The following is a 19,644-nucleotide window of genomic DNA, read 5'->3' as shown; positions in this document are numbered from 1 at the left end:
ATGGGGCTAAACAGTATTACATTTTATATATAAAAATAAACATGCAAGAATATCCCAGAAAACAATAAAACAGAAAAGCTACTAGGGAAATAGATCTACCAGATATTAAAATACACTATAAAGCCTCCCTAAGCAGTGTGGTACTGGCTTATAAATAGACAAGCAGTTCAAAGGCATAAAGTACAGATAAAGAAAAATAAAAAATAAATAAAATAAATAAATAAAAACTTTAGGACATAATAAAGTTTGGATCTCAAATCACTGAGTCAAAAATGGACTCTTTTTTTTTTTTTTGAGATGTAGTCTCACACTGTCACCCAGCTGGAGTGCAATGGCGCAATCTCGGCTCACTGCCACCTCTGCCTCCCGGGTTCAAGCGATTCTCCTGCCTCAGCCTCCAGAGTAGCTGGGATTACAGGCACCCGCCACCATGCTCAGCTAATTTTTTGTATTTTTAGTAGAGATGGGGTTTCGCTATGTTGGCCAGGCTGGTCTCAAGCTCCTGACCTCGTGATCAGCCTGCCTCAGCCTCCCAAAGTGCTGGGATTACAGGCATGAGCCACTGTGCCTGGCCAAAAATTGACTCTTTAATAATGGTGCTAGAACAACAATTGAAAAATAATTAAATTAGAGCCATGACTTACACAATACACAAGAATAAACACCAAATGGATCAGGCACCTAAATAGATAAAATGAAACCACAAGGAAAGCATGGACAAATTCCTCTGTAATCTGGATATAGGGAAAGGCTTTCTAGCTATGACACTAAAGCTAGAAACAATAAAAGAAAAAATTGATAAATCTGACTGTACAAAAAATTTTAATGGGCAATGCAATAAACACCATGAAGTCAAAAGACAATCGAAACTGAGATAAGATAGTTGCAACATATAACCCAAGATAAAGAACTAATATCCCTTATATATAAAGAGCTCTTAAAAGTTGAGCATGACAGAAAATGAGCAAAAGACACAGACAACTGACAAAGCAAGATGTAAAAAGTGGCCATTAATCTTATGAAAAGGTGTTCTTATTCACAATAAGAGAAAATGCTAATTAAAACCTCAACTGAAATACAATTTCTTACAAAAATTAAAAAGTAAAACAGCACACTATATTAGAAAGGTTGTGGGGAAATAGGTGTTTGCATACTTTGTTGACAGGAACATAAATTCATACAACATGAAGGAAGGGAATTTGGCAGTATCTCTTAAAAATACATACATGTTTGCCTTTTGTATCTAGTAAACCCACTTCCGGGAATTCACCTGGAAGCCATGCCTCCAATAATTTGAAAATATATAGATATGTATGAGAATATATATTGTAGCATTATCCGTAATTGGAAAACATCAGAAGCCACTTACACACCCACATACACAGGAGGCTGGTTGAATGGTTACGGCAGTCATGCAATGGAATATTATACAGCTGAAACAAAGAATGAGGAGGACCCCTATGAACAGATGTAGAGTGATTTCCAGGATGTAGTGTGAAAAAAAGCAAAGCACAAAAATGTACTAACAGTATACCAATTTCTTTTTTTGTAAGAAGGAAGAGGAAATTATACCTGCATGCTCATGCCAAAAATTACAGAAAGGATAAACCTGGGATTAGTAAGGAAGTAAGCAGGAATGGGGTGGAAAGGGAGGACTACACTTCTTTTGTGTATAGTTCTGACTTTTGTAACATATTAATATTTCACAAACTTGAAAAACAATAAAAATCAACAAGCGGGGGCTAAAATGGAATACAAATACAAACCAAAACTAAAGAAACATACTGTGTATCAAATAAATCATGAGGCCCCAACCTTTTTGGCACCAGGGACCAGTTTCGTAGAAGACAATTTTTCCACGGACTGGGGCGGGTCCTTGGTGGAGGGCAGTTTGGAATGAAACAGTTGCACCTCAGATCAGGCACTAGTTAGATTCTCATAAGGAGCACAAAACCTAGATCCTTCGCATGCACAGTTCACAACCAGAGTTCACGTTCCTATGAGAAACTAATGTTACGCTGATCTGACAAGAGGCAGAGCTCAGGTGGTAATGCTCAGTCGCCTGCCGCTCACCTCCTGCTGTGCGGCCAGGTTCCTAACAGGACACTGACCAGTACTGATCCATGGCCTGGGGACTGGGGACCCCTGAAATAAATAACAAACCACACTGGTGGGGTAGGAAAAGAGAATAACCAACCCAAGGACATTTTGGATAAAGTTTTAGTCCCTATGCCCTCAAACTAAAGACAAAAAGCTAACCAAATATAGGCTTCTTTGTCACAGAAATATGGGCTAGTAACTCTGAAATCACTTCCTATATATGTTAGAACTGACAAAAAAGCAAACATAAAAAATAAGAGAGCCAGGTTTATTCTGGTTGAAGAAGGGAATTACTAATATTAAAGGGGAAAGGAGAGAATGAACCCTGGGCTGCTGGAATAGTACTGGAAGTATCAATATATATGCATTGTTTTTGCCGTTGTGTTGGAGAGGTAGGTAAATATGTGTGTGTATATAATAAACAGATAAGTGTGTGTGTAACTCGATACACACACACACACACACACACACACACACTCTCTCTCTCTCTCTCCCAGTCCTATCCACTGAGAGGGACTAGAAGCAACAATTCCTCAGCAACGAGGAGCACACCTAAAGCCCCAATCCTGGTTTCTCAACGCCCTCCCCTTCACTGAAAACAACCAAGCCTTCTTGGAGAAGTAAATGATTCCATAACTAAAACAGGGAAGTTACGAGATGAGCCTGGAACATCCTCTGGTGCCAGAAAGCAAGAAAATGTTCAAAGAAAAATGGGGACAAGGCAAAAAGACAGAAGAGCCAGTCTGAAGGGGCTCCCACTGACCAAATCTGGGATAATGTGGGCAAAGTAAATACTACAACAGTAAAGAGTTATAATCCCTTGAATAAAATGAGAAGCCACAAGTCCGCTCAGCTATAAATTAACAAATAGACAAGAGGGTAAAGCTCTTCCTTACCATAAAAACCCAACCAATCAATGTAGAAGAAATGATGGAATTAGTAAATCACCCCTTAGCAACCATAACCATATTTAAGTCTTAAAGTATCTTTCCAGAAGATACACATTAACTACAAAAAGAAAAACAGAAATTCTTTGTACTATTTTTTACAATTTTTCTATAAATGTGAAATTGTATCCAAATATAAGGCTAACAAAAACTCTTAGTTTTATGGAAATCTTAATTTCTCTTAGCTCTCAATAATGACAGTCAGAAAAGCTTTTTTTTTCTTTTTTTTTTTTTCAAAACTCCCTTTACCTCACCTCAAATGACTTTTGAGGAGGGCTAGAGTCTCCTAGTCTGGCACTGGCACCTGGTCAGGAACTCGGAGCCCATCTCTGGGGTCACTAACAGGCTGACTGGAAGGAGGCAGCTCAGGCCTCACTGTCACACACTGATCTGGTGGTCTCGCTGGTAGTGCCATTATTTTGGTGATTGATATTTGAACTCCTTTGCTCTTGTTTCAATTTGGTAAATCTACAAGGGAACTCTCTCCCTCTGGTTTACTTAGTTTACCTCCTCCTTACCATAGGAAATCGTGTTGTAGGCATAATTTCCACATGTGTAAACTGACATGCTCTGAGGACAAAAGAATGACGACAGTTAACATTTTCCGAGCATTTTTAAAATTGTCAGACTGTATTTCATTGAACTCTCATGAGAAAACTGATAGAGACTTCTTTATCTTTTTACTTGATAAAAGGTTTTACTCACAACTTCTTCAGAAGTGCATCAATTTATTAACAGTGCCAACTACAACAAGAGAGAATGACAGAAAACCCATGGCACCTGATGCTTTCATTTTCTAGGGTGGGGTAAATTTTCTGAGGCTGTTCACACAGCAACTCACAAAAGCCTCTCTTTAAAGCCCTAAGAATGTATTAATATGGTGGTTTAGTTCTTTGCCTTAAAAGGGGTAAAAAAGAAATTTAATGTTTACATTATCAATGAACATTTTTGTCCTTGTTCTATGATTGTTATTTAGGTTACATAATGGCCTCAGTCTTCTTCAGCAGAATGATTACTGACTCTGAAAACATCCTAGCTCATCACAATGTCTGTCTGGGCCAGGTGTACTGCTTACAACAGAATCTACAAGGACAACAACTCACTGTGTTTTTCAATTCAGATTTTTAAGTTATGAATTCAAATCTACTAAATAAATATCAGAAACAAACAAAAACAGATAAAGCTATAGCTCACTGCATTTTAGAACCTGAGTGATGTCATGGTTCTCTAGAGCTTTCATTCCGCAGGAGAGTTCTTGTCTCTAGGGCCTCGCACACTATGCACAGGTGAAGGGACGAAGTGTAGCCCCACAGGGTAGAATTCACGATCAGAGGACAGGGAAATACTGCTTTATTCATTTTTCTGTTATTGTAGAAGTTTTTATCCTCTCTAAAAAAATACTTATTGGTTATACACAGAAGTTAGTCAACTTTTACACCAATTACACATTTTCCAGAAAAATTCATAAAATATCAAACATACAAAAGTTGGTTAAAAAATGGCCTCCCAGGCCATGATGACTAAAGAAATCATACCAAAGTTTCTTAATTTCCCAACTTAAAAAAAAAATGGTCATTTACTACTTGGAAAATATAGCCCCCCATTAAAAACAAAATCACAATTTACTTACAAGTTTTTGTATTTCACATAGAATTCCTCAATTTCTACCTCCTCTCCAGATTCCTTCTGCAACAAAAGAAAATTTCAGGCACATATTTAAAACCATCTACTAGAATATTTTAAAAGTAATGATTTACTCCCATATGAGCACAAAATAGGACTGAAAAGAGCAGCAAAGGACCTTCACGTAAGATGAGCACACCGTGTGCTGGGAGGTGGCCAGGGCCACGAAGACTGCCACGCTCAGGCCCATGCACGCACCTCTGCTCAACGTGCGAGAGCTTCTAAGACATGAATCACTTTAACTCCTCCCTAACCACATGCAGCTTCATTCACAACAACCTGACCCCAAATTTGGCCTTCTGCCAAACCCACAGTGTTAAGTAGACGCCAAGTGTACCATTTTCTCAGGCAGCAGCCAATTAGCAACTGCTCTCCTGAATGCCATATGTATTATTTTTGGCTGCCTCATGGCAACTTTACATTGTGGGTTTTGTAATGTTTTAAAATATTTAAAAGACATTTATTTCTCCATATACTTAATAACTCTAAACAAGAAACCATATAAAAGTAAACCTTGTTCTTATGCTGTAATTTCAGTGCATCACTATTCATAGTCTTAGTTTCACTCAATGGTACAATTAAAATCTCTCAGACAAGATGTCTCACACACATAGCAGCCAAATAAAATTAACACTCCAAATACTACATTTAGGTACGGTTAAAATTGTGATACATGTCAGCCAAATCAAGAGTTTTCAGTAGTAAGATTATCTATAATATCTCCCTTAATCCTATCTGCTGTAGTGTATGCAGAAGATAACGTTCAGATGATATTTTAGGCATCTCTTTTTATTCCCCTTTTGGTTTTAGGCTCTTAAACAAGTCATAATATGTAATTTCCTTAAGGAACATTTGATCAGATAAATCAGGGATCTAAAATATAAACACCACTTACAGATGTTTGGGGATTGCTTTTACACTCTTACAAGAGACCCCAAGCCTGCCTTGAGGGTTATGTATGGCTGTTCAGCCACCTCCGAAATGCTTCGAAGAAAATCAAGGCAAGTAGGAACATGGCAAAGAACAAACAAAAGAGCAAAGGCTTCTACTGGATAACAGACTGGCACAGATCTGTTCAAAGGTACTAGTCCCCTCAATCTCCAACCTTCAAACCATTTTCAAAGATTGTGAACTTAAACTTTTCTTTGAAACTCTCACTTATAACAGTTAAACCTAATTTTTTTTCTTTCTTTTCTGAGATAGGATTTGCTTTGTCACCCAGGCTTGAGTGGAGTGGCGCAAACATGGCTCACTGCAACCTCAACCTCCCAGGCTCAAGCAATCCTCCTGCCTCAGCAACCCCTGCCCCTCCCTACCACCTCCCCAAGTAGCTGGGACTACGGGCACACATCACCATGCTCAGCTAATTCTGTATTTTCCGTAGGCTGGGTTTTACACCATGTTGCCCAGGCTGGTCTCAAACTCTTAGGCTCAAGCAATCCCCCCGTCTCAGCCTCCCAAAGTGATGAGATTACAGGCATGAGCCACCACACCGAGCTAAACCTATATTTTAAACAGTTTTGGCCTGTCTAGAAATCATCAAGAAGGAGTCTGGATATGCAGGAGTGGTCAATATCTATTAATATCTGGTTGTGCCATAATGGATCTATGAAAGGTAATAACTATAAAGCACTATTTTAAACCAATGTATCAGAACACCTTCTATGTCATAAACTTTTGGTTATCCAAAATAAAAAGAAATGTTTGTTGGATGGCTTCAAGAACCAGCAACATAAATGGAACATGGAATTAATTTATAAATAAATACTACCAAGTTCAAGTGGCAATCCATCCAAGACCCACCCTACTTTTTTCTCTCTAGCCTTAATATTTCCCCATTCTACTCCCTTTTTTTTTTTGAGACGGAGTCTTGCTCTGTCATCCAGGCTGGAGTGCAGTGGCGCAATCTTGGCTCACTGCAAGCTCTGCCTCCCAGGTTCACGCCATTCTCCTGCCTCAGCCTCCTGAGTAGCTGGGACTACAGGCCCCGCCACCATGCCCAGCTAATTTTTTTTGTATTTTTAGTTGAGACGGGGTTTCACCGTGTTAGACAGGATGGTCTTGATCTCCTTACCTCATCATCTGCCCACCTCGGCTTCCCAAAGTACTGGGATTACAGGCTTGAACCACTGCGCCCAGCCTCCCATTTTAAGATATATTATCTTTATATAGAACCAGACATTCCAGCAGAAAGACAAAAAGATGGTAGATGATCAGGGAAAAAGAGAAGCAAGGATGAAACTAGATTCTTTGATTCTTCACACAGCATTATCATGAAATTCAAATCAAGAATGGAACTCAAATGTCTGAACTTTTGCCCTTCTGATAATAATTATATTTTTTCAATTTTGAAGGCATTTTCAAAACTATGTATCATTTATATAACTGATATATGTTATAAATCATAAACAAGATTTATCATGTCTATGCTCGTATTATTTCTCCTGATTCTTCTGTCTGATCTTTTCTCCCATACTGTCCCTTTTCTTCTCATTCTAAATGGTCTCATCATCCCATAATTCTAAGTGGGCACCAACACATACAGGATCAAATCTTGAACAGTAAAGACACTTTTTATTTTGTCTCAAGTCTGTTCCCAGAAAGCTCTGACTCTTACAGCCATCTGTCCCCAACTCTCATTACTACCCATTTTCTTGTCATGATCAGCTATTCCTCTGGGAACCTGCTGTGAAGATGCCTGACAAGAGAGTCTAGGGCTGCCTAGGAGGAACCAACCAGGTTCTGAAACTTCATTTAGCAGCACCTGGAGCTGGTACAGAATTGTCCCAGGGCCTGTTATCTTTTGGATGTTTCAGAATACAACACTTTGTTCTGTTTAATGGACCACACATATTGGATCACCACCTTCTTGCCCCTAAAACTATAAATAGAGCTGTTTTCCACCGTTCCTTTCATATAAATATGATCATGCTGACCTCTTTTCTTTTACTGAACAGTAAAACAATTTAACAAAAGTGTGTGAATTCATAAGCCCTCAGAAACATCATTTCAATTATTTACTAAATGGGAGGCAGTTTGACCAGCCTCTGTTGACAGCTTCAAACAGCCCCTACCCTAAAACCTCTCACCTCTAAGCCCCATTTTCAGAAGCCATTCTACAACAGGCATAGGCAATGAATAACTAAGTCAAAGAACTATTCCCATACATACACACAACACTCAGATTTATTTCTTGAGCAGCTACCTTTAAATTTGAGAACCCAGTAATATTATGAATTAAATAGAATTTTTCTGAGAAATGTATATATCTTTTCATTAGATCCAAAATTAGTCTATGGAAATCCTTATTATTCATATGACACTTAAAGTTTCAAACATATTAAGCCATACTTGTCCCACTGTTCAAACAAACCAGAAACTTCGAGAAGGCAATAAATGAGTTCTCCAGCCACCTGGATTCTAAATAGCCACCCAGAGTCTAGGCCTAACTTAGGCCTTTCCTATGCATCCTACTACTAAATTAAGTAGTCACAGTCAAGAAACTAAAATACAGAGCAAAAAAACAGAACACTTTGTCAAATAATACACAAAAGAATGAAAAAGCACCTCAATAAAGTTATCAATAAGGCGTGGGTATGAATCCCTTTTCACTTTTGGCCCAATCTACTGTATACTTTACTAGAGACACCAAATCACAGTTCACTTAGGGAAAAAATAAGGACATGACAGTGGATGAGATTAAGAGTTTTGCCTTCTTTACACTCTAGGAGGCTCAGCTACATAATTAAAACACACACTCTGAAAATACGTCCTGTAGTTAACTCCAAGAAAAATAAAGAATTTTAGGGAATACAGTCACAATTCACTTTGAAAACTACTTTTGGCCTTCTGATACAAAAAAAAAAGGATTTGAATTATCCTCCAAAGATGAATGGCTCAAAGCAGAAACAGCTACAAGCTGACTAAACAAGGAAAACAAAATAATTAGGCTTTATACAATCCAAGTAACTACTCATATATCTACCTCAAAATTCAAATAGGCACCAACTATTTCATGCAACTAGGTATCATAGACATTAACCTGGGTTTAGAACAACATAAACGCTTGAGCCACCCCTATTTAACATGAGGTGCTGACTTACGGTGCCTCTGCCAGGTGAGTTTTATGTTTGCATAACTCCATCATAATGGATCATGATGCTTCTCAGGCCACAGTGATGAGGTCAACTGACTTTGAAAAACATGGAGTCTCCACTCTGGGTCAACACCATGCAGGGACAGGCTCTGAGAAAGACACCTTCTCACTGCCAATTATTAAATTATTCATGGTAATAAGAAACAGACCAGCAGGCATAGATTGAATCCACAAAAAATCTCAAATTTCCTTTTGTTTCTATTTGCAACACTTTCTTCCAATGTTATTAAAGGTGATAACTAAAGTATCTACTTTGAGAATATTAGCAGTTTAAAAAGTTAGCACCTGTTAATGTTTAGTACCTTCTAATGGATTTTTTTATTGCCCTTTAAGAAATACAAGTAACTGACAAGCAATTCCATGAGCTCCACATCTCTTCTTTATTTTAAATCATACCTCAAAGCATATCTCCCTTCCAGAAGAATTTTTTCCATTAATTTTCTCCAGCTTCAAATTCATCAACTCAACAAACGTCCACCCTCCTGTACAGTGATTTTTAATCTCCTATGATAAGACAAACCCAGTCATCGGTAAATGGTTAACAGTATCTATTCCTAAACCATGGGTACCTATCTTTAAAAGGTAGCTAAAGAGGAAAAGAAAACAAAAACCCTAAAGTGGGCAAAACAGAAAGAAAAAGCAATGTTCTACATAATATATAGTCTAAATAGCTCTGAATAATAGAGCTAATTATAATTTGCAACCCCTAAACCTGCTGAGTATGCCTGCTGAAGCACTACCAATTGAATGAAAATTAATATATCCCATCTAAACGACATGCTATTTACTCAAACAAGTCACTTCAATTCAGTGAAGGGGACTGTTCTTCAAAGCATGTCAAGTATTTAAATTTTACTGTATATCTACAATTCATAAATTAGCAGTTCTAGAGTCATTAGTAGGACAAAAATGCAACCTTCTAATGAGTTAAATAGTGCTTGTTTCCTACTTGAGCAGGTGGGAAATCTAATTCATCAGGAAATCTTCACATTCAAAGAGTCACCAAGATGGCCAGTCACTCCATACCCCGTATCCCCTATACTCAACTGGAAAACACCTTGACATACTGCTCTAAATTATTTTCTTATAAACTAGAGATGTATATTCCGATAAAAATTCATACCTTGAATCACACAATAGCAAAACAAACTATTGAAATGAAAGTAAAGACAAGTTTACTGCTGGTGCAATAACATGTTCAAGGATCACTCAATAGCAGTATTTGAATAGTAATGGTTTCCTATTTGATAAGCCTGGGATCTCACTTTATTATAGGACTCTCAGTGAGTCCTGTAAATCCTCCATTCCTCAACTCTCTTACTGGGAGATACTTTGTATACATTTTACTAAAAATAAACAACTTTAGGCAGGATGGCTCACACCTGTAATCCCAGCAGTTTGGGAGCCCAAGGCAGGAGAAATGTTTGAGCCCAGGAGTTCGCAGCTAGACCATGTCTTTATTATATTTTATTTTTTAAAGTTTGTTTTACATGCTGAAACATGAAGTTGTAGTTCCATCCTTCTTGAAAGCAAATAAAAACAAAAGAACTGTGTGGAATTGATAATGACTGAAGCTGTGACACAGACACCTATGTCTAAAGGAGACTACTTCCTAGAGACACGAAAAACTGCATGTTGTAATGCCTAATGCACCTGCAGGTTTATGTAATTATTCAAACTAAGCAAAGCATTTTCTCAAAGTGGGCTGTAAGAAGGGAGTTAGCTAAAACAGGGAATTTTCATCAGGAAAAGAAAACACGGTATGTCACTGGCATTTTTTGTTAAAGAGCATATGAGTACCTCAGTGACAAAGCTAGCAGGCTAGTGACAGATACTTAGAGCTCACCTTTGCAGATGAACAGAAACTTTGAATAACTCTGAAGTATTAAGTCAAAACTATTTTTTAAAATTACACTGAAAATAGACCTGTATTTCACCTTTGCACTGGCAAGAAAGACATTAATGAATAATTCAATTGTATATGAGAAAATGTTACAAAACACATGAGAAAACACCTACTTGCTAAAATGACAAACAGAATTTCCATCCTAACATGAAAGAGGGGGGAACCTTCCTGAGAGAGATTAGAAGTAAATTCATGTTTTGATTTTTATGAATAATATTTATGAAAAAGGCAGTCTACAACTCTGAAAGTCCCATACATTTATTTGGAGACTTGTGAGTTTCTAGTCCACTCTGAATGGTGTAATAAAGCACTGACTGCTTGATATATTTTAATTTCATCTGGGGTCAAATATCCCAAAGATTCATATTGGGTTAATAAATTAGACAGGATTAGAAATATTACTGGAAGTTTTATTTTACAATATTAGAATTTTAAAAGAAAATTACAAAGCCAACAATCCTGTAAGAGTCACATACACCTCACAGATTTTAATGGCTCCAATGGCACTCACCTGCTTTTTTACTGAACGACTGCTCATAATTTTTTCTACCACTGGGCCTTCTGCATCAACAGATTCCTAAAAAAAAAAAAAAAAAAAAAAAAAAGGCATGTGCATCAATCCAAATAGAAAACATCTCATCCTAAGCTATAAGAGCAAGAAATCATTCCCCTTTGCTACCACCTCCACACCTTTTAAGTCACTGGGTACAAAGTTATCAGTGAGAAACACGATTGAAAGGAAGAAAAATCTCACTCTACTGAAAGGCAAAAAGGAGATCTGTGCTTAATATTACTTCATGATTATATGGTTTAATTACGTGGACCAGCCTAGGTCCCTAAAGCTAGACAGCAATCAGAAATTCTAGCCACCAAGACAAAATAATCTCTGCACATTAGCAGTCAAAAATATAACTTTTCTTCATCTACACCCATGGGGTAAATATACTCATCATTCTGCTATAGTAGGCATCTTTTATCTATGGAGGTCACATAAAACATTATGTAACAACTTAACATAGAACAAATTACCAAATAAAACGTGAAGATGCATTTAATATACTTTTCAATAAGAAAAAACCATTATTTTTTTAGAAAAGATCTTTACAATAATCAATCCTACACTACCCATATTTTATACAAACTGTTTTATCCATCATTTACATTGCACAGAGAATAAAGTACACCCTGCTGGGTACTACAAGGCAGTAATTTCATAAAGGGGTTCTCACAGTGCCTAACAGCAGGAGACAAGCTTGAGTGGTTTATTAAAGTCCCAGAAGCCACAGCACTGAATTCTCAGAGGTATATTCAGCCTCCTTATATTCTAACTCTGACTCTTCCTCAGCATAGAACATTAATTCTCCAAAATTGTGTCAAATTACATATCACAGTCTTATATAAAAATAAATTGCAGTGAACAGGGCTTTTTAAAAGATATTGCTAAACAACGAATTTCCCATAGCACATTATCCAACATTAGGTGGATGTTCCCCTGCTGAAAGTCCAATGCTTCCATTGCACTTCTCAGATTGCAGCAATGAAATTTCTAGTCCATGTTTAAAATGCATCCATAAATCCCACAGATCTGGTACTAACCTGCTGTTCTGACTGGGAGGTGTTGGAGGGGGAATCCCTCCCAGCAGCATCTGCATCATCTGCCTCCTCATCAGAAATCTTGAACTCCAGGTCTTCAGTGTAGCGCTTTCTCTTCACCTGTCTGCTGGACCGTCTCTTCTAAAACAAAAACCCAAGACAGTGGCCTTGAAATTAATGATTAAAAAGAAAAATGTGGCCGAGCGCAGTGGCTCACGCCGGTAATCCCAGCACTTTGGGAGGCCCAGGCGGGCGGATCACAAGGTCAGGAGATCGAGACCATGCTGGCTAACATGGTGAAACACCGTCTCTACTAAAAATACAAAAAAAATTAGCCGGGCGTGGTGGCGGGCGCCTGTAGTCCCAGCTACTTGGGAGGCTGAGGCAGGAGAATGGCGTAAACCCAGGAGGTGGAGCTTGCAGTAAGCCGAGATTGCGCCACTGCCCTGCAGTCTGGACGACAGAGCAAGACTGCGTCTTAAAAAAAAGAAAAGAAAAATGTTCTTTATAATGGCGCAGAGTGGAAGGATGAATTTTTTTTATTTAATCTTAAGGAAAAGGTGATAATGCTAATCCTATATATGATGTGAAAAGATCACAGTGCTAACAAATACAATAGAAATGGGTGGAAATCTGGAGTCAGATGCCTGGGACAGCTGTAGCCCTGCCACTCCCAGCTACATGTCCTTCAACTGGGAAAATGGAAATAACAACAAATCTGGTTCCTCAGTCAGTCAGTATGTCCATCAAAAGTGGCAGCAATACTGGAGCTGGCTAATGAATCTATAGGGGTTCATTATACTACTCTCTCTACCTTTGTACATTTTAACATTTTTCCCATATAAAAAGTCCAAAAAAAAAATCAGTGCATTAGAAAATAATCTGTAAATTACAAAGTTCTATACAAATATTGTTATAATACTAACCAAGGTGCCCCAGATATTTCAGGCCATTTTAAATAAAAGGTTTTTGTATTTTAATCTTGATCCTAAAATAAATACTCTGAAAATTTCTGAAGAGATGAAGGGTTAAATGGCAAAATTCATAATGAATGACTATGGACAGTAATTTTACTTTTTAAAATATAATGTTTTTACCATAGTGGTTAAAATTAAAAAGATTGGTAATAGCCAGTATTAGCAGGATTACTAGCAAACTGGGTATTCTCACAATCCTGTGGTCAAAATGCAACCCACACAGTCCTTGCAAGACAATGTGGTCCTATCTATCAAAACTTAAACATGCAGACCTTTGACTCACTACTTTCACTTCCAGGAAGTTTGGGAATATCTGCAAGACAAATTGTAAAGTAAGAAGAAAAACAAGCCACATAACAAGAAGTAGCTTAAGATTCTATTTAAGATAAATAAAAAATGTTGTGTATCTATTTAGATGTGCAGTTCATCGATATATTAACTTCTTAAGACAAAAAGACTGTATATCTTGTTTACTTCTCTATGCCTCAATGAGTATTTGCTAAAAGATGAATGTATATGTACATGGCTTTAAATAAGGAATGTGAAAAGACAGACAACAGATTATTAATAGCTATAAAGATGGGGAGAGAAGCGAATGGAACAGAACAAGAGGTTCTGAACTCTGTTCAGAATAATTCTATATTATTTAACTGTTTTGTCAAAGAATTCATTTTGGAAGCTAATTAAAAATAAGGAGAAATAACCTTTTTATTCATATATGTATGTGAAATCTAAATTTGAAAATGACACATGTAAAGTTTTAAGCTGCTAATGAATTCAAGAATATTACAACCTATGGAATGAGTTTGCAAAGCACATAGAAGAAATAAAAATATTGAGGAAAATTTTGACACAAAATTTTTTCTAAGAATTATGAAATAACACTTTTTAAAGAGTCTCAAGAATGTTAAAGTTGAGACAGTAAGGCAGAGAGAGGCAAAACATTCATTGTGTGCACCTAAGGCAAGACAGGCACTACCATCTCTCAAGTCAGGATGAACACAATCCCAGTACTTTTCCCCAAAGAGTGGGACTGATTGATTTTAATCTTAAGTTTATGTTCTCCCTGCTCTTAAAAAGGGATTTGAGACAGTTCACGATACGAACTCGGTATAATATGACCATCAAATAGATCGTTAGATACTGTTAGCTCCAAGCCACACACAGCTGTGGCCACAGAGGTGCAAAGTACTTTTCTGATGTGAGACCATTCTAGAAAAAGTTTATTAAGAGACTTCCTTGTGGCTCACATGGAGGGAGTAGTGACATGGGCCAGAGGTTCCTCTTGGGACCCTCCTCTACAGGACAAAGCTTTGGCACTGCCCAGATCAATCCCAGGTGGAGGAAACAGAGATTCCAGCAGAGTATTCTGCCATCTGCAGAATACATCCCAGGTGGCAATTTGACCTTGTAAGTCCTAGAGCTAAGTGCTCTTGTTTGAACTTGCCCCGACTCTTATCATGTGACCTTGGACAAGTAATTTTGTGGACCTTGGACTCCTGGTCTGTAGAATGGGGTTAATGACAGTAACTACCTCATATGAATACCATGAAGATCGCATAAGGGAATTCATTCAAAGCTTTTAGAACAGTACATGGTACATAATGTGAGATGTAATTAGTAGGACTAAAGTCATCATTAATCAGCTCCAGCTTTCCAAAGAAAAATGGCCCAGTTACCTTGTACAGCTTCCCTTTTCTTTCCAAAGCTGACCTACTTACTCCTGCTCTCATGCCCACTTTACCATTCCTCACTTCTGGACCACCAATTTCTTCAAGATATAAAAGGCCATTATCAAGAACAATTTTAATATTGCAAAATTTAGCATAACATGTTGTATTTCATTTGATATGTCAATTTAACTCAATTTAAATGGATTCATTTATATTTCCATCTTTATACCATTCCAGTAAGAAGCAATGTGCTCCTAGTGATCTACCTGCCATGTTTCATCAGGTTTCCCTGCTTAAGACCCCACTGTCACAGTGTTGTGCCATATAAGTAACTGGATAGGGTCTAAGACAAATCCACTTTATGCTAAATCCCACCCTGATGTTAAAGAAGGGTTCCATCCAGTACAATAAGACAGGGTGCTTTCTTCTTTTTAAATAGAAATTTATGAGTTGGTAAGTATAACTTTTAAAATGTAAGTTCCTCCTGATATCAACTTTGTGATATAAATCTGTGCAATAGTGATGGGGTTAGTTAGCAGTGGATACGAGGTCACTTCCTATGTAAAAACACCCCAAAATACAATTATAACTCAATTTGATAAAAATTTTTAACGTTACGTGGCTTCTCTAGTTTTAAAATAATAACTGATCTTACATTTATTTTGAGTATCAAGGTTCCTTTTACAATTCCCCAATGTAAAATTAAATTATTTAATACATAACATGTTTCTATTGTGATCTGGTAAACTATTATTATCTGAAAGATTTTTGTGAGTCAAAATGAAATGTTAAGAACTGCCTTTAAACCATAATTCAAAACTTTTGAATTGACACTAAAATAATATATCAACTTTTTAAACTTGGATTGCTTTAGAAAAGATACTTAAAACAGGTATAACAAATAGAACATTTAAATGTTTCCATGATCTCACTGTTGCAGTACCTTGTGACACAATTTTGAGTTAGTTAAAATTATATGACATGTACCTTAGTAAATCAATCACAAAACTCAAGAATTTTAATGCTAAGCCCTTCATGCATGTGTTACAGGAAGAAACATAATAAACAACCAGTCAGCATCACTTCCTGTGTCAGACATACCAAGAAAACACAGCTTTCAAAGTCAGATCTTGTGTGGTTGCTTATATTAGCTATTGAACACGTAACAGGCCCTAGCCAATTAGAAAGGATACATCAATGTTCACTTGAATTGATTAGCAGTTTTCTAGTTTGAAATGCAGCAGGAAAAAAAAAAAACCCTAAAGCTAGTATTTCATAAGGTCCATCTGAGTCTGAATTAATATAAACAGACTTTTAAAAAAACAATAGCAGTATTTGTGAAATAACAACATAACAGAATTTCCTCTACTGATGTAAACAAATTCTTAATGTTGTCCAAATACTATTGACATAAAGGTCCTACTTTAAGCAAACATAAATCAGGAGAAAATACCCTTACGGATAAAAATAAAACTCAAAATCATTAAAACACTTGATTCAGTAAGACGAGATCTCAGTAAAAAAACAAAAATCATTAAAACGCTTTAGTTGTAAAACAGCCTACGCAATTAAAAAATGATATCTACTTACCTTCCCAATATCTTTCCATTGATGTATAAAATAAAATTACATAATAACCCACACTGCCAAAGGTATCACTGTTAGTTACACAACCAAACCGAACTAAACCAAAACATATTCATTCACTTCATCTCTCTCTCCCTCCCTTTCAGGTCTAGCTTAAGGCTATTCTGTGAAGTTGCAGGTATCAGGGAGTTCTACTCTAACAAACAAAAAGCCAAAGCCAAAAATATCTGAAATTCTTTGGAACAGAGCTGCACACTACAAATATTTTGTTTCTGACTGGTGGGGGTACAGGTGCAAAGTCCTGAGAGTGTACTAAATAAGAAAAAGTCCAGTAAGCTTCTAGAGGCTGGCTTCCTACTCCAGGACAACTCTTCAGTAACTGCTCCTTGACAACTTAGATGTCATTCACATAAGTTACATTCCCAGCCATCTCAGTGGACCACACTGGCATGCTTCCAGGGAACCTAACAAGGAAATAATTTTTAACTGTCACTTGTAAGGGTCCTTCTCAGTCCAATCAGTGAAGGCAGTATGCTTTACACACAAGAACCTACATTCCTCACGTTTACTTCAGGGTTAGCATTTCAACTCATTCCTATAAAACTCTCCTAAAGTCGGGAGAATATTCTGCAGAGTTGCCATTTGGAAAGTCACTGGCTTGTTCATAGAAACTTTAGTATTACATGAATTAGATTACATGACTATATCTCAACTTTGAGTGCCAGATGTCAGAAACTTTAGACAGGCTACTACAAATTATATCTTGATTTTTAATTCTGCAAAATTCAAAAAAGTGACAATCAACCAAACTTTAGAGAAATTTAAAAATGTGAATGAAGCTTTATATGAGCCAGTATATTAACAATATGTTAATAACATAAACAGCAAAATATACATTTACAGAAATAAATGAAGAATCTTTGCCTTATTAATTATAGAGTCAAAGATAGCAAAACCAAGCCACTCTTGTCAGGAGTATAATTTCTTGTTCCACGCCCGCTCCCCCTCCCTACATCGCTATGGAGATAATGTTCCAGACTACAATAAAGACATCTCAAGAGCATCTCTATAACAAGATAGGGGAGGTCTTGTGTACTTCATACATGGCTAAAGTTACCCATGATAAATAACCAAGACTCGGGAATCACAATAATTGTATTACCTGAACACCTGGGTCCTCATCTTCTTCAGGAGGAGGAGATGGTGGGGGTGTTTTGTCTAAGTCTGAATTTTCAGAACCTTCTGTTTTTCCCTTGTTGACCTTTTTCTTCAAAGCACTTGCTTCTGAGTCAGGTTTCTTATTACTAGAATTCAAAGTGGATCGCTTAGTGTTCACTTTTAATGTGTTTCTGCATGTCTCTTATATTTCCCACATTAATATCCCAAAAGTATCAATGACAACTGATAAATCCACACATATTGGCTATTTACAGTTAAATGCAACTCCCAATTAAGTTTTCCTGGCAAAACTCCATATTAATGACTTTTAGCAAATATATGACCTAATTAAAAATAAACTGCATGCAAAAACTAACACCACACATAGTACATTTGTGCAAAATGCCTGCCAGTATATCAAGCCATAGTAAAAAATCAGATTAAGAAGTAGTTTTGCTATCGAATTTTTAAGGTACAGAACACTTTTTTTTAATTGTCATGAAAAACGATATCATGATCTTCTCTTTGTGCCTTTTGTGGATAGTTTTACATACTTATTTAAGTATTCTTTTGACCAGTACTAGAAGGTATCCTCTTTTATACCATCCAGTTACATTTTTGTTCAACTTATAATCTTTTAGAATGTAATAAATATACATAGCAATTTCCTGTTGTACATAATTTTAGTTGGTACTGTGTTCTTAATTAAATATAAGCTTTATTTTGGTGCTACATGTTTTTTGAGATAATCACAATTAGCCCTTTTTTTGAAAGACAGTTCTCTGAAATATAAAAATACAGTAAAGCAACCCTAATAAAGTGCATGTTTCATAGTATGTTGCTGACAAATGTTATTAGAATTTGAATATAAGACAAAAGACAAAACTTCAAGAAAAAAAATGTTTTACGTTTGCCATTACCTCTAGAACCTTTACCTGACTTTATGTACATTTAGCGCTACCTTCCATTTCTATTTCCAAATCAGCTCCAGTTTTTTTTTTTTTTTTTTGAGACACAGTTTCACTCTTGTTGCCCAGGCTAGAATGCAACGGCGTGATCTTGGCTCACTGCAACCTCCGCCTCCCGGGTCCAAGTGATTCTCCTGCCTCAGCCTCTCAAGTGGCTGGGATTACAGGGATGCACCACCATGCCCAGCTAATTTTGTATTTTTAGTAGAGACGGGCTTTCACCGTGTTGGTCATGCTGGTCTTGAACTCCTGACCTCAGGTGATCCACCTGCCTCGGCCTCCCAAAGTGCTGAGATTTCAGGCATTGAGTCACTGTGCCCGGCCATCAGCTGCAAATTTTCTAACACCAATTACTATTTGTTATCCAACACTGAAAATAATCCAACCTCAGTAATGATTTTTTAAAAAATATTTCTAGGGAGCCTCAAATTCCAATAAATTGTGAAAAACAAAAGCTGTATTTCAAAAACCTTCAAAAATTTTATTTATTGAAGTTTGTAAGTTCTCAGGAAAATGTGCTGACAGAATGCATTAAACAGCATGTTTTTACCCTCAGCTACTACAAAAGGAAGAAGCCAAGATATCTATAGGCTTTTAGAATAAAGCATATGTCATGTAAAATATTTCAAAAGTATTGTTAAATAAACTACCCATCACACACCTAAAATGTATTTTTTCAACTAAATAAAATATTTGATCATCTTAAACTAGTTATTCTTAATACTCAGAGTTTTATTTTGTTAACATTTTAGCATAGTAAATAGCTACATAAGAAAACAATTCAAGATTATAGCAAATGGCAGTTAGGTTTAAAAAGTTATTTTTATTTAAAAGAAAAGAAAAAGGCCGTGCTCTAAAAACTGTCTCCGAAAGATCCACAGAAAGCATAATATTTT

At 36.7% G+C, this 19,644-nt stretch overlaps 1 protein-coding gene across 14 annotated transcripts in view; it reads right to left on the bottom strand.

Moving 5' to 3' along the window:
- The window catches only part of CHD7 (chromodomain helicase DNA binding protein 7), a 191,705-nt gene that overhangs the window by 53,902 nt on the left and 118,159 nt on the right, over positions 1–19,644 (bottom strand). For all 14 annotated transcript variants that reach the window (XM_034966133.3, XM_055116579.2, XM_055116580.2 and 11 more), the window contains 4 exons: positions 17,785–17,926; positions 12,389–12,526; positions 11,304–11,369; positions 4,678–4,733 (listed from right to left, as the gene is read on the bottom strand). In XM_034966133.3, the coding sequence (XP_034822024.3) occupies positions 4,678–4,733; positions 11,304–11,369; positions 12,389–12,526; positions 17,785–17,926 (402 nt within the window). The remainder of the gene's footprint in view (positions 1–4,677; positions 4,734–11,303; positions 11,370–12,388; positions 12,527–17,784; positions 17,927–19,644) is intronic.

The sequence above is a fragment of the Pan paniscus genome, chromosome 7 (genome assembly GCF_029289425.2).
Source record: "Pan paniscus chromosome 7, NHGRI_mPanPan1-v2.0_pri, whole genome shotgun sequence".
NCBI classification, from domain to species: Eukaryota; Metazoa; Chordata; class Mammalia; order Primates; family Hominidae; genus Pan; species Pan paniscus.
This window is presented reverse-complemented; position numbering and strand designations above follow the sequence as displayed.